We start from the raw sequence: 15620 nt of genomic DNA, 5'->3' as shown, positions 1-15620 counted from the left end.
TTAATGCGAAGAAGAGAGCGAGTTTTGTTACCATACTTTTCCCGCCCTTTTTACGCAACGGTATGTGGACACGGCTTTTTGCTGTGACACCTTAACACAATACAAACGATTTAAACGACAAGCGACAAACCGCTTCACGCAATCCGTACCCGTATCCGCAAACAGAAGAAGGTAGTAACACCATTACATCGTAAGCTGGAAGATGAATTCGAACAAGAAAACCGTCACAAGTACCCCATTATCGGTACAGTCGCGGTCCAGCCATGCTATAACCAGGTAAGGTACATATTTGACCAATTACTCAAATATTGATCAGTACCGTCGACAGCAGCAGTAACGAACGCATCCGGTTGAACCAACACTAGCCCAGTAGCGCTTTCGCTGCGTACTCAGGATAAAAGTAACCCAATGTTTCTCTGTCCATATATGCGTACATAATAGCCTTTCCCGTCCCGTATACCCCACACTTTTCAGCACCCATTACAAGATGGGATGGGCACAGGAAAAGGGAACCTCGGTGGCCAACGGCTTGTTTGCACAGAAATCGAATTCTGCATCTATGTCAATAGGCAGCTACACAACAACACCCGTGTACCGTGTCCGTCCGCGTAACAAAACCACCGGAAGATCGGAGCCAGCAACAACAGCGTCAAATAAACAGCTTCCCAGCAGGCCGAGTTTAAACATCATCTTCTCAAACTCAGTAAACAAAAGCGATGGGAGCGAGTGCAGGGAAATTTTAAATAAGATAGCTTTTCACAAATACACTTTTCAGCGGCCCACTAGCCACACAAACGAGCTTGCAAGTATTGACCGGCCAGTGCTCTCAACAACACGATCCGGTTTGTCCGAGATCTTCAAAATCTCGCAATACGCTCCACTGGGGAATGATCTGACATGAAAATACGACTGCCGCTAGCTAATTATGATCGCAATGATTATGCTCTGTCCGAAGCGCGTAAGGCGGCATAACGCTACGCAGAAAGTTGATAATGATCAAGTGCGAGCGGATTCAAACATTGAAGTGTACAATGAGTGGTACTGTAAACTAGTTTACGTCATGATGCTTGTTTAGGCTTCAGTAGAATACAGCAAAGAGTTAATAACCATACACATTGACAGAAGCATAACTATTTCATTAACTAAGATATACGAGGAAAAATAAATCTTATTGACATGCTCTTGAATAGTGATTCAATTAGTTCTAACTTACAGATCATATTGAAATTCAGGGATTTGTTTTCGAGGAGTTTAATTATACTTTCCGAGAGTTCAGGAAAATTCTTGGTTAATATTTCTACTACAAAATTGCACATGAAATAGATAATTTCGTAGCTCACTGTAAAGCTCCATAACACCAAATGTTGTGAGCCCGATCGCCTCCGGTTCACTACGTGCCATCAAATAACATCAAACCGTACTGAATGAGAGCGATTGATTGGCTTGCTTTCGCCGTTTTCGTTCAATACCTTCCGTATCCATTCCTTCAAATTCCCCTTCATAACAATACAGACATCTAAGTCATGAACCAACTCTGTGCTTCCGATCTTCCGATCACCATTACGGACCAACTTCACCTGGGCAGCAATTGAACACTCGGGATCTGGCGCTTTTCTCTCAAGTTGCGGCACGCCATCCATCATGACCGCAACTCGATGAGGCCGGGCATCGAAATAGCTGTGCCGGAGCTTGCCGCTTCTCGTCAGTCTCGTAACGAGTTGGCAATTATGGTGTGGTTGTTTTCGTAATGATTCAAATTTCACCCACCCCCGGGGATAAGCAGGACGAATAAACACATTCCGTCTCACCGTACAGGGATTGTGCTGCGCTCGTTAGCGAACGTTAGACGTCTACCGGTTGCTTTACCGTGGCAGGCGTTCCATTCCGTAGCGAGTGTGCAAGCCATTTACTCTGTACGAAACGCATCTTTTTGGCAAATCGGTGCTTACTTTCCACTCTACGTACGTACTGCGTACGTACATTGAACTATAATTGGGGAGCAAGCGAGTACGCTGGCAGTTGAAAGCAGATGAAGAAAGCGCCACAAGAGCGATCCTATTAGATGGTTATATACTGCACGCACTAGAAGATTAGCCACTGTGAACGGTAACCCTAGTGAGAAAGCAAATGTCTTCTCTTACTAATAAGCCCTACTGAGCTGAGTGCGATTCATCAACCGAAGCTTTGCTAGTGTGCATGTCTGTGTCCACAAAGGGATCCACAAAGTAACGAAATCTATTGGAAACAAATATGCGCCCAATGGTACTGTCACCTCTTTGATTAACACGAAACAGTTAAAAGCATTTGAATTGCACTTTTTTCAACGTTCATATACGTTTGCGGGACACAACTCCATCTCCCAGAGACGAATAATAATCATGTTGCGCGATGATAGGAAGATATAACGTCGGGCTTATTTTCCCAATCCAACACTTGATCCTTATCGCGTTCCATTGCGGTGACAGTGAAGCGTGAAGCGCACCCGGCAGGCACACCCGACGGCAAACCCTGCTGTTCTGCTATCGACAATCAAAATTCTCACTTCATTTAAGTTAATTTAAGCCCCCAACAAGGGAAAGCTTGGTGGTTGGAGTCGAAGTCGCAGCACATGTGAAGTGATTATTTATGCCAACTTCCAAGGAGCCGAATGGCATCCGGTTTCCGGGGAAACGAATGATTGCTCCGTCGAAACGTTACCGTACCGACGAGACAACCGAACTTGATCACACTTGAGGTACACCAAGCCCCGGAGGGCTATTAAACGAAGGACTCGTCGGGGCAAAAACGTAAAAGTATCGAATTTCCTTTCCGAAGAAAACGATGGACGATGGAGAGGAAGGGAAAGACGACCAGCAAAGAAAAAAAAGCCATATGAACAAATTATACTTTATTTATTCTAATTTAAAAACCTCATCATACGGCGACGCTGCGGGAAACGCGTTCTGCATCTGAGACCTCAGTCGGCTTCAATATTTGCCCAACGGTAAAAAGGAACATCTAAATGTAGGAACAGCAAGGAAACAGATTGTAGGATAAACAAAACAAACCCACAAGCGAGAAATGAGTTAGGAACGATAGCCCGTAAGAATGGGAAACAAAGAAAAACGTAAAATGTAAAAGAGCGGTTTTTCTTCCTGCACATGTCGGTTAATTTCGTCGTCTTGGAAGAAAAAAGGACTGACGATGCGTATATTTAATTGGTAAAAGACACTAAACAGGCTGGCAAACCAACCAAAATATGTTTTTTGGCAGATGCTTTTGGGTAATGACAACTTGAGGATCGTCTTCTGTAACATGGAACGTTGCTTTCCGCTACACACTGAAAAGCTAATAAACGATTATGGTGTTAGCGGAACCCATAATCATGTCAGTGGTTTTATAACGTTTTAACTAGTGAATCGTAAGCCATTTTGTGTGTTTAATGTAAGAAATAGCTCATTTCATTATAGAATTGGAACAGAAATGGAAAGAATAAATTTAAATTACAATCAATAATGCAAAGAAGCAACAGTGCGATATTCAATTAATTCAATATTTTTCATTAAGCACCATTCCAATAATTAACGAGCAAAAACAAACAATCAACTGCAAGACATTTCGTTTCCTAAACTCAAAAGCTGATCACGTGCGATCAGCTATCGTGTTTGTTCTGACCGATCAAACGGGCGGATCGACTGATCATTCACGTTTCAAATGTCATTCTTAATCGAATGTCGACGCAACCTGTCCATGGCGCAGGAGAATGCCGGAATACAAAAAAAAAACACCGAACACCACAAATGGTGCCGCTAAATGTTCATAAATCTATCAAATAAATTATTTCCTTCGCGATTACCAGCGGGAAATCCGCAGCAACTATCCCCAACACCTACCGCATCAGATGAAAAAAGTACGAGTGACAACCATTTTGAAAGAAAGGCATGTTTCGGGCGGATGACTCCTCTGAGCTGGGGAACGATGCGGTGTGATTGTGATGACACTTTATTTACGCGTTTTATGGGACTTTGATTTTCGGGAATTGATGAAACCTGACACCGATTACCACTCATACCGACGGCCGATGGACCGTATATCCGTGAGTTGGTTTCGTCACCGGAACTCCGCCTTGTTTGCCGTTCCATCAACGGGCTGGGAATGGCATTTGCCAAAAAAAAAAAGAAAACTCCGAACGAATAACTAATGATCGTTAAAAGTGGTGACATACAATTTTCCTCACGTCGTGATTTACAGTCCACCCTGTCAAGGGAGATGTTCTGTAAAGGAGAATGTCACCCTGAGGAACCAAATACTTCATCTCTTCTCTAGCTGCGCAAACCGGTCAAGCAACTGGAATGTCCGAAAGTAAATAGTCACCGGTCGAAAGGAAGATACCCGAGTCGTTCCTTCCTGCTGCGTCGGACAGGAACGATGAACGTAAATTAACATAATTTATCGACCGTTCTAGGCGCATAATTTCGTGTCGCCAGGCGTTTTTTTTCCTCGGTCTCATTTATAGGCCGCTTAATTACGAGTACGTGTAACCGGGGGGAAACCGTGGTGTGGAAATAAACTAAAGAAAAGAGTCGTAAAAAGCGAACAAAAAACAGAAAGGTTTAAAAAACAATCCCCAACCCTGGAACGATGATGCTGATCGTTAGGAAGTAAATGATCATCTTGTCTTTTACGAGTGTGTGCCGCCTGTGTTTGGTAGTGGAAATTAATCACATCGGTTGCCCCACCGGATGAACAGATTTTCGGCCATTCTGTTCATTATTCAAACAGTACTTGGTAGATCTAAAACTAGTATAACTTTTAATACCATTTATTCTTTATGGTACACAAAGCTGCAGTAATATGGCGGGCTCAAATCCCAACATAGGTTGGCGTCTTTTGTTTCATTACGATTTCATAACATCGCCGCAAAACTACTTGTCAAACAGAAAGCGAATCTTGTTCGAATGACGATCGATTGAGCATTCCTAATGTTGCCGCCACGAAGCTTTACACAGCTGAACAGCATACCTTCTGTGTTCGATTATTCGCATCGATCGGTTACATGAAAGGCGCATGAAAAACCATTGCCCAACAGGACAACTATTTACCCAGGCTCTTCACATCGCCCGAAAAGGCGGAAAAGAAATCACATCACGCACGCGTTCACCGTCCGGTGTTTTGGGGCACTCCGATCAACCTGGCTTGTTGGTTGTGGGTTTCTTCATCCTGTTCACCATACAATCTGATTGAACCATCCGTATGGTCGATTATTAGTATTCCCGACAGGTTCACGCACTCACCAAGGTGTGGACGTTTCACAAGAAAGAGCTCGAAAAAAGCGGTTCCAATTGAAACAGATCTGTAGCTTTTAGGATCTCAAAATACAAAAAACCCTCATGCCAAGCACGCTACAGCAAACGAACGCAGAACGAGCCTTTTGATGAGAAGATGATTATCGCAGAGAAATTGGGAATGTGTCCATGTTGTATGTATTTGTGTACCATGATCATACCGATATATGCCATACGATCGAGAAAACCCCGTCAAAAAGGAAACGCAGACTAGGAGGAAACAACACCCCTCTCTTACCTCCTAACCGTTCTGTAGAACCTCACGACGGCCACCATCAGCGAACGGACAGAACCCAAATGCCGACCCCAATCGAACTACAAGCTTGTTAGAAAGCTCGATTAATGGAGCCTACATCATCGAGGCACAGAGAACCTCGTTTGCTCATGGCTCGCGCTTGAACCTCCTAATGAGAAGCTCGCCTCATAGAAGGGTCTATCAATTACGCTCAGCCTCATCGATCCCACATCCAATCCAGTTCGTACCGGCACTAAAATTCTGCCGTGTAGCGTTTTTTCTCCATAACTTTAGAATTCAGCATCGATCAGTTTGTTTATGAGGAAGTGTACAATTATCTCTTCTGGACCTCACGGCCTCCCGCACATCTGTGTGAAGCCCACCGAAGACTAGTCTACCCAATTCTGAGTCTCACAGTCATCGACCAATTTTGTGTTTGTTTGAACAACAAATTATTCTCGGGTTCCTACTACCCAACAGCAGCTCACTTTTCATAAGGCAAATTGCATAGAGCTACGGTAGCAACACCGCAGGAATCTCTCCAATTCCTTCTTCGTTCTTCATTTTTAGTTGGATCCCGTGTGATCGATTTCCTTTCTCCAGCATCCAACAAATCAAAAGCAATCGATCGATGGGCCCGTCCAGCCATGGAGCCATGGATCATACGATCACCGCACGTAATCAGACGTTAAAATTCATCTCCTAATGAGACCGGTTCCACCCTCACCAATTCGACCGAAAGCACTGAAATCGACCGAAATTAGCGCAATCGTTTCTCCCTTCTTCCACGTTGTAATAACAATGTAATTGAGCACCTTTTCCGCAAGCAATGCGCAACCAGCGCCCACAGCAAACACAAATCGGATGTATTTAGCACACAGGTTGAGACGACAGAGAGGATATGGAAGGTTGAAGATTCCTCCAATCAACACGGTTTGCGATTGATTGCCGCTGTTTGATTGCGTATTTAATTGGGTTTGTTGATCATTTGTGGCCCGTAGATCGGTGGGTTTGAGAAAATTCATCCGGATGGATTATGCTGATTATATCCGTTGAACTGGTGCTGGTAATTTGCCAGAAGATTAGACACATTTTCAGAGCAATAGCTAGCAAAAGGAAGGAAAATAAAAAAATGCTCCCAATTTTGTACAAATGCTGCACATTAACATCAGTGTACTGTATCATACACGGAGTTGATCACAGAGCACAAATTCTTAATTTCCTTTTACGGTATGTTTCCAAGGTTTTTAATTCTTGTTTCTTCCTCACATCATCTCTAATAACACGAGTAAATACTGAAAACCAAGAATTCAGGAGCTAAACCTTTTAAACCCCAGGAGTCATAAAATCGAACGTTTACCCATAGATTCCAGTAGCTGGTCTACCAATGACCATGAAGTTCAGCACAGGTAGACCGCTTGAGAGAGAAACTTTGTCTGCGTCCAAACCACCAGAAGGTGACGGATTCCTGGAAACATCTGAATGGATGATACCTTCCATGCCGTCGTGCCCAACTTTGGAAGTCTGTAAGAGATGCACATCTTCCAAGAACTGGTGTATATCGGGGTCGGCAATGATTTTTTTCCGAGTGTTATTACCTACAACTGACAGTCCAATTTGGGAGATAATGTTTCCCATCCCCCGAGGACACCTTCCAAATTGAAGAGAGGTTACGAACCCGCGCAAATTCATAATTGGCTGCAAGCGTACGTACTCCGTTAGCTCTAGAATGTGTGGCGACACGGGACACCTTGCAAAAAGGGTTGTACCGGCACCGGCCACAAACGGACGCTTCGGGGCATAATCTTGTCTGGTTAGTCCACTTTTGCCCTCGGCCAACCAACCAAACCAAACACATAATTGCCTCCAATTCCCTTTCCGGTTTCGTGGTATAATTGTAAACAGTTTCTTGCACTTACCAAACAGCTGCCGACAGGCCGAAGTAGTACCGCAACAGGAACGTGGCCGCACACGGAGCTGTCGACAGGCCGTCCGTGAGCAGCAGTGCAACGCCCGGAAGTTGCGGATCGTATCCACAGGCCGTAGCATTGCGCCCTGCCAACCATCGTACAGCCCAACCAACCGTCACCAAGCAGTGGCTAATGACTAGCGGCATCAGGCTCTTGTCCCACCGTTTGGTGGACAGGATAAGGCACAGGGTGGCCACGATCGCGGTTCCCAGCGCGGCTACACTCCACGAGGTTAGCCATACCTCGGCAAAGTGTTTTTCATTCTGCTCGAACATGATGTCCGCTTCGCACAGTGGCGCGCATCGTCCGGATCGGTTCAGCTGAACGTACAGGTTGGATCGCTGCAAGCCTTGGCAGGATGGACGGTCCGACACAAGCACTTCGCCTTCGGCCGGTTCACCCGGTCCTTGCATGCACATGTGCTCGTGGTTGTTCTCCTCAGGGAACCGATTACAGTCCAGTGCCGATGGCCAGGGAAATCCGAACCCCTGCAGGATTGGGTGACACCGATTCTTCACCGTATTGCAGAGACTCCGGCACGGTCCTATAGGCATCGATACCTTGGGCGTACACATGGGCACATAGGTGGCACACAGAAAGAATTTTAGCTGCTTGCTGCAACCGAACTGGATCAGCGGAAAGAATGTCTGAAGCGTGAAGTTAGCATCCGATTGGAGCTCATGGCCCACGATGTTAGGCAGAGAGGTTTCATTGTAGCCAATGCCCCGACATAGCTCAATCCGGATCGGTTCGCAGGTCCGTTGACTTGAGAAATCAGTGTTCGTGCTTAACGCAGGCAACACTGCCAACACTAGATAGCTTACAACCACTAAACACACTTTGGGCAACACTGCCATTTTGAACCTTTTGTTTTCTTCTCCTTTTCGTAACACTTCCGTAAAACTCCTTTAGTTTGCACTTTGCGTGTTGCTCACTATGTCGATAGATATTTCACGAACTTTCCTACCAACCACTGCTCCACTGCTAATTGCATTTCCGAAACGCTGTACTTCACCCAAACAGCTCCATAATGACGTAGTACCACCTTAACGTTAGCTTTCCGCTAGATGGTTCCCTAGCATGGTAACGATCTGCGGAGATGGGTCAGTCTGGATCCCGCAAACCTTTCAAGGGGCTCGTTAGTGTCGTTGGGGCGCTGCCTTATGTGCTGGAGTCTTTCTTGTGTCGGGCACAGTTATTTCCAAAAACTCCCGAGGTCGGCCGACGAAACTTTTTTCTTCTTTCTTTCTTTCCTTTCCCCTATTCGTCTGGAGTCAGGATGTTTTATGATGTTCTTCTCTTTCTTCTCGTTACCAAATCATCATCCCGCGTGACCACTTTTAACAACAGCAAGAAAATAAAAAAAACAGAACGCAGTCTGAACGTGTTTCTTCAATTTTTCTGAACCCGTTTACTTTCGGACCCTTGTGTTTGTTCCACACCGCGTTCTTGGAGTGAGTTTCACGTTCTTCTGTTTACACTTTGTTTCGCGCTTCTCGTACCTCACTCATACTTATTCTCATCTCACGCGATCTCACTTCTCACTGGCAAAAGATCCTCTGGAGTGTTGTTTTTATTTCTATGCGTGCGGTTTTTTTTTTAATTTGTACACATTTTTAGCATGGAATCATTTTGCCGGAATTGAGCCACCTGTTTTGCTTTATTCCAGATTAAGCGTTGTATCAATGTTCGATTGTGAACTTTTTCGCACAATAACAGCAAACGCAGATATCTGTAAATAATAAAGATTTGGGCATTAGGAAATATAAGGCAGAAGACAGAAGATCACTAAACCAGGATGGAGGTTAGAATCATTTACAACTATTAGAACTAACATCTGTACAACTAACAACACACGTTCTATAAAAATACACATACACATAATCATTTCTTTAAACACACGTAATTCCACAGCACACATCTCGTGCCATATTCGCGCGTCTAATTAAAAATAAATCATCACTCAACACTGGCCTGATTTTTCCGATTTTCTTCTATCCTCTTTTTAGTGCAGAATATGTTTCTCCATCTCGTATAACGTGCGCCAGCACAACAGCGTTTGTGGCGTAGGTGGCTGCGTACGGTGGAAAAATACATAACACACATATGTGTAGGCCCATCGAACCGGTCTCATGTTTATTTTTGCACCGCACACGTACATCTGTACCCGTACTACACAGCGCCGCAATCACTCGGAAATGATGGGGCGCGCGTGAAAACCAGTCTCGGAGGAGTGTTTTACTTCTCATATTTTCGTGTTGAATGAGTAAACTCACACGAACCAAACATAACGGATACGAAAACTACACCGAAAAAACAAAATTATCTCAAACCGTGCTTGTTCACTTTGGCGCAAAGTCGGTATGGCGCAAAAATCAACCATCTGATTTTAATTTCCAGCATCCAGCAAGACGACGTCGAACAGATTCATTGCTGTCTCACGCTCACCATCTTTCTTGCGTACTAGTGCCATATATTTGTGAGCGAGAGAGAAAGAGATGGAAGCGAGTGAGTTGTGAACAAAATCTCGATCCTATTTCGATTGCGTTTTGAGATGAAAAAAAAACACAACGAATATAAAACATATGGATGTGTACCGATGTGAACGAAACAAAACCAACATAAACAATGTACTGCACGTCTGTTTGTGCCGTTACCCTGAATGGCGGCAGGAGTAACAAATAAGTAAATAGTGCTGAAACCATCTGCCGACACCGCAGGCGGGAGTGGGGCGGCAGAAGGCATTCCGTCACCGTCACGGCAAATGCGGCAAAGTACGCTACGCACTACTGAAACCCGGTACATTACTGGTTTGTATTGGTTCAAATCGCTGACGTTCCACTATTGTTCCACAGCGCACACAAAAACACACTAACACGCAGAAAGGTGACATGAGACCGTGAAGTGTTCTGAATCCAAATCATCATTGACATCTGATAAGAACGATAACAACCCGCAAGGTGTTGAAGCCATTGCTGTTGGGTCTTCCCTTCCATATCACCCAAGCACTGTTCTGCCCGTGTTCCATGCCTTGCCTGCACACGATTCAGGAACATCAGTGTCAGATATTCCTCTGGCCCCCATTTTAATGACACTGCACAAATTCACACCTTTTGTTTCGCACAGATCTGTGAACTGTTTTGTTTTGTAGTGTGTGGCGAACACGAATTGCTCGTGGCACGTAAGCGCTAGATCGAAGGAGAAAACTGCTACACTTTATTCCATTGAACCTCGTTGCTACAATTACGTATCAAGCGCATTAGGTTTTACGTTCGTCGTCAGTAGACATTCCAGTATCAGTTACCGTAGATAACCACCCACTAGGGCAAGATATGGATTGTCATTCGAGTATGCATCACTTTATTAATCCACCACAACCACCAACCAGTGCGTAGTTCGCCAATAGTGAAACTCTTTGTGGTGTGTTGCGCAGCATGGTTTTACACAAACCTTTTGATTGAAACCGTTACTGACGCACTCTGCCGGGTGTTTACTATAAAAATACTTACAAATTGCAACACAACACTCAACCGCTTGTAAGTAAGACGACAGAATATTACCGCGCACCGAATTCGAAGGCAAGACCGGCGCCACAGAACTCCCTCCGACACGCAAGTCTTTCGTAAAAAAACTGAGAAAATTTATCTCGGACTGAAGACGTTGAACCTTTTCGGCTCTCGCGTTTTTAAGAATTGAGCAGCATTCCAACGCTGTTCCCTCTGACTACATGCCTCGGAGAGAGTAGGAATATTGAGCGCACTATGGGAAAAATGATCTGAAAATATTATCATTAAAAGTTACAGATATGCAATTGTTTGATAAGTTAAGTTTAACTTTAAGATGAATAATTAGTATTATTTTATTTATGGTTAGAAAAGTTTGGTCAGTATTAAAGTACACAATAACTAAATAAGGTTTAACAGTTTGTTACGAAATGCAGAGTTGTGTATCACACCCATTGTGTAAAAAAATGCGTACATATCATCCTCTCTACTTCTCTCTTTATCTCTCTCTGTCTTCAAAGCATCTTCTCTCGTGTTCAAGCAAAGGCAATCGTATGTGCTCTCTTAAACATAGCATTATGCTTTACAAACAAGACACCTACTTAGCATAAGAAAAATGTTTATAATTGCTATACTAGCGTATACTTTCGCGCAAATTCGTTGTACATGTAGTTTCTCTTGCCTTCTTGTAGGATAACAAGGAGAGAAGGAAGATCATCTCCGAATACTTCAACTCTCCTGCTCGATCTAATCGATCCTCACTATGCGTCCGATCGAAACGCGTTGAGAAATGAACTGCTTAAGATTCTTTCCAGAACACAATCAACACAACCCTGTTTCTTTGCAGCATTCGAAATCGATTCTCGATCATATTAAACAACAAACCGCGCTCTCTCACGTGCGCAACTTGGAAGCGAAATCCACTAACAAAAGGGGGCACGATCGCAAAGCGGAGAGATATTCAACATAGAGCATTGGTCACTCACCCACAAACAACTTTACCTTTCTTCATACACATGAACTACCCGCCGTTCGAGCGACCGCAAAAGAGGTACCACATCATGCTCGATCGATTATTATCGATGATGGAGCTTCTTCGTCGTTTGGCCGCCGGTTCGTTACGTGCGGGAATGGGGTGCAAATGGAACCGATTCCAGGCATAGACGGAAAGACCGCGCAAAGCAAAGAATGAAATAAAACTAGTGTCAATTGGAATGGGGTCGTAAAACTTCATCCACCACGATCCACGGACAGTTAGATAGGCTACAGAACAGATGCCAAGGGCAATAAATCATAACGCAAAGCAAATAGCAAATAACAATGCTTCGCGTTCAGCGTACGAGCCACCGCTAAGCCGAATATTTACCGCTTAATAATCGGGTGGAAGCTGCCTGTTATAATTCCGGTGTGCAAATACTAATACTAGAACTCAAGAATAAAATGTAAATAATTCATTAGATTCATAAACCTCAAATAAGTTTAATGTTTCTCATATATTATAGATCAAACACTGCCAGTAAAATGTTTCACCAAACAAAACACAATAAAACAAACAAGGGTCTAACACTATCCACATCTCCTTATGTCTCAACCGAAACGAAACAGCAACGAAGCGAGGAGCATGAGGCGGTGGAGTACCAACAGGTGGGGGATTGAGTATAATTATACTAAACAACCAGTGCCACGCAGCACCATTTCTGGCTCCAGCAACATTTTGGGCATGCATGGAAATGTTGGCTCCTTATTATGCTGCCGTCCATTTCCGTTGGATCCACCGAACCCAACACAGCCCCATGAGCAGCTGCCTCGTACGATTACGCATTTCGATGGATCTCATTATTCACTCCTCCCGATCATGATCATGCTGAAAGGTACAGGCGAAAGCTCTTGGTAAGATGTTTAGAGAATGTATTGCGCTTCGTTCGGAAATCGGTTCGTTATTAAAATATCAGCTCACCTTCACTGGTCCACGCTTGCTGTAGCTCAGCTCAGCGCCCGGAGTTGTCAAATCAAACGATCGATCGATTGATCGCCGTATCGCGCTCGCCGATCCCTGGCTGGTGGAGCACAAAATGCAAAAACGCAAATTTCTTTTCACACAAAAACGCAAAACAACCAACTCTGTATGCAACAGGGCACAGGGTGATTATTTCCATTTTTTCCCCCAAAGATATTGTTGTTATTTTTTCGCTTCTTCCTTCGTTTATCTTTTTGCTTTTCCGTACCACCAAATCGTTCGCTCTCTTAACGAATACCGCTTTTGCTGGCGTTTCTTTTCTTCGTTCACCACCGTTCCATGCACGATGACTCGATCATTTTTCGGGATCTTCCTTTATTAACGAGGTTCGCTGCTAAGAAACAAGTCATAAAACTTCACAGACATCAGACAAATGACCGCGTCAGGGAGCAGAGAAGGGAACGAAAAGCCACGTACGGGTTTAAATGTCTGTGTGTTGGCCGCAAGACATCGGGGGCTCATTCGCGAGAAGGTTGGCGTGGGTTTTCAGCGGTGGGTTAAAATATCCACCACGCATCTAAAAGACGGAAAAATTATTGGGCAAAGGAAAAAAATCGAAGTGCCGATGCTGTTTATGCTGCGGCTGCTACCACGCATGTTGCGCCTCGTTATCAGTTTTCTTAACTCCCATTTCCAGAATTTTTGTCTCCCTATGCACAGTCTGCGCGAGAGAGAGAGAGAATGAGAAGCAGCCTGAAGGGTTTCAATTTTCTTATGTTTTATTCTGTTTTTTTTTTTCAAACGCTTTACCCAGGCCATACAAACCGGCCATGTAACTCTTATCTTGTTGAAACTGTTCAAACTGTCCTACTGTCGGGATGTGTTAAATGTGGTGCAGCATCACTTCGAACGGTGTACTTAAGTACCTCGGCACGGAGGATGGAAGCTAAGGAGCGGGTTTATTTTAGGTCGTTTAGATAGAGCCTGTTGTAAGGAAGTAGGTAATTAAATGTTTTATATTTTAATCATTTGCAATTGATACTATTTACTATAGAAGGTATGATTAGTATTGATTTTCAACAAAACATATGATTAAAGTATACGTTTTAATTGCTACATTTCAATACAAAAATGGTGCATTATATTGTAATGTTCAGTTATTTTAAATACATCTAATCAACTTAATTCAATTTTTAAATTAATAAAAATACTTCTGGTTCCGAACTGGGTTGAAGTTCGTATCTTTTTGTGTAATATTACTTTATAATAAAAAGAGAACCTTGTGTTACATTCTCGTGTTCAACATACAACATTTCCAGCCAGTGTAAACTAAAGAACACTTCTACCGATTGCACGTCTGGTTTAGAGGTGTGCAAAGTGAATAATAGTGAGATAGTGAGTTGAAACGTTGTATTGAACGAGTTTCGTTCACTCACTACGAGGAGTTTCAGCGACTCTTTTTTCACTTACTCACTCATGAGTGTAAGCATGTAGCCGTGGTGAGTCGAGTTGCAAAAGGAGTAAATACGTGAGTTGAATCGAAAATGTGCGTATGATTTGAACCAAAAATGAGTTAAAACGCAACGCAACTAAACTCATTAGTGAGTAAAATGACCGAACCTAAACTTATACGCTTATGCTGGTTTTTTATAACTCCGAAATGAATCGTTAAACGAGCTGCCTCCTTTCTCATCATTCACTCTGAGTTGATTCACTAAAAAGAGTTGTTATTCTCATTTCTAGTCTGGTTAGTGTAGAGAGAATGAGAAACAAGAAACGAAAAGGACATGGCACGGAAAGAAAAGCGCACCCCGCTCGTAGACAGGTACCACTTAGCAAGATATATTGGAGCATGGACAATCCAGATTATAGCCCTGTCCCGTGATGCAATTGATGTAACCTTGAGCTGGATTACCGGCGCTAAATATGTACACTGGCGTATACACGATTTATCCTGGGGCAGCTTTGAACAAATTGTTTTCTTTTATATAACTTATTTTCCGAATGATGCTCACTAACTGTTAAATGTATTAATATGTTCTCTTATTAAGCCTAAATTTTAGTAAACATTTATTTTAAAAATGTTTTCAAAAGAAAAACCATAATTTTACATCCATTTCGGTAATTGTCATTAAAGGCTCATTGTTTTTTTGTTTCCTTTACATGTTTTACACCAATTTCGTAAGATCGTTGGAAGAAGTTGAATTTTAGAACTAACAGATAAGTATTTATTACACATAAACCATAAAATTTCGTTTGTTCAACAATCTTTTTCAATAATATAAAACAAACATACACACTTCCACAACATGCTTTGTTTGTTTCAACGATTATGCTTGGCAGTATCATCTGCATACTACCGACATGCTTGCTCATCCTTCTTACTTAAGCCAGCCGCAAACATTATAAAACAGAAACGAGTTCCAGCTAACTTTTCACGCTTATATCAAATGGACCCAAGTAAGAAAAGACAGCTTGTAACCTCGAGGGTGCCCTCAACAACGAATCGTACCAAAGTATTTCGAACTGCTCTGCAAGGGATGATGGGGAGCTAAAGTTGGAACGCTGCTCAGGCCGCGTACAGGTATCAGTTCTCGTTAATCAGGTACGAGTTCGTTTTATGTTGTTACT

General features: G+C 43.2%; 1 protein-coding gene across 6 annotated transcripts in view; it reads right to left on the bottom strand.

Annotated features, from left to right (window-relative positions):
• Positions 1-15620, bottom strand: part of LOC125762132 (frizzled-4) — a 43695-nt gene that overhangs the window by 25660 nt on the left and 2415 nt on the right. The window contains exons 2-4 of one of the 6 annotated variants that reach the window (XM_049423930.1): positions 12990-15554; positions 11039-12896; positions 7479-9261 (exon numbers count right to left, since the gene is read on the bottom strand). In XM_049423930.1, coding sequence (XP_049279887.1) covers positions 7479-8386 — 908 coding nt within the window. In that variant the 5' untranslated portion in view covers positions 8387-9261; positions 11039-12896; positions 12990-15554. Of the gene's footprint in view, positions 1-7478; positions 9262-9407; positions 10440-10833; positions 10938-10979; positions 11018-11038; positions 15555-15620 lie in introns of those variants that run through there. The other 5 variants (XM_049423929.1, XM_049423931.1, XM_049423934.1 and 2 more) reach the window with 5 other exon arrangements.

The sequence above is a fragment of the Anopheles funestus genome, chromosome 2RL (genome assembly GCF_943734845.2).
Source record: "Anopheles funestus chromosome 2RL, idAnoFuneDA-416_04, whole genome shotgun sequence".
NCBI classification, from domain to species: Eukaryota; Metazoa; Arthropoda; class Insecta; order Diptera; family Culicidae; genus Anopheles; species Anopheles funestus.
The sequence above is the reverse complement of the archived record's forward strand: the minus strand, read 5'-3'. Positions and strand labels throughout refer to the sequence as shown.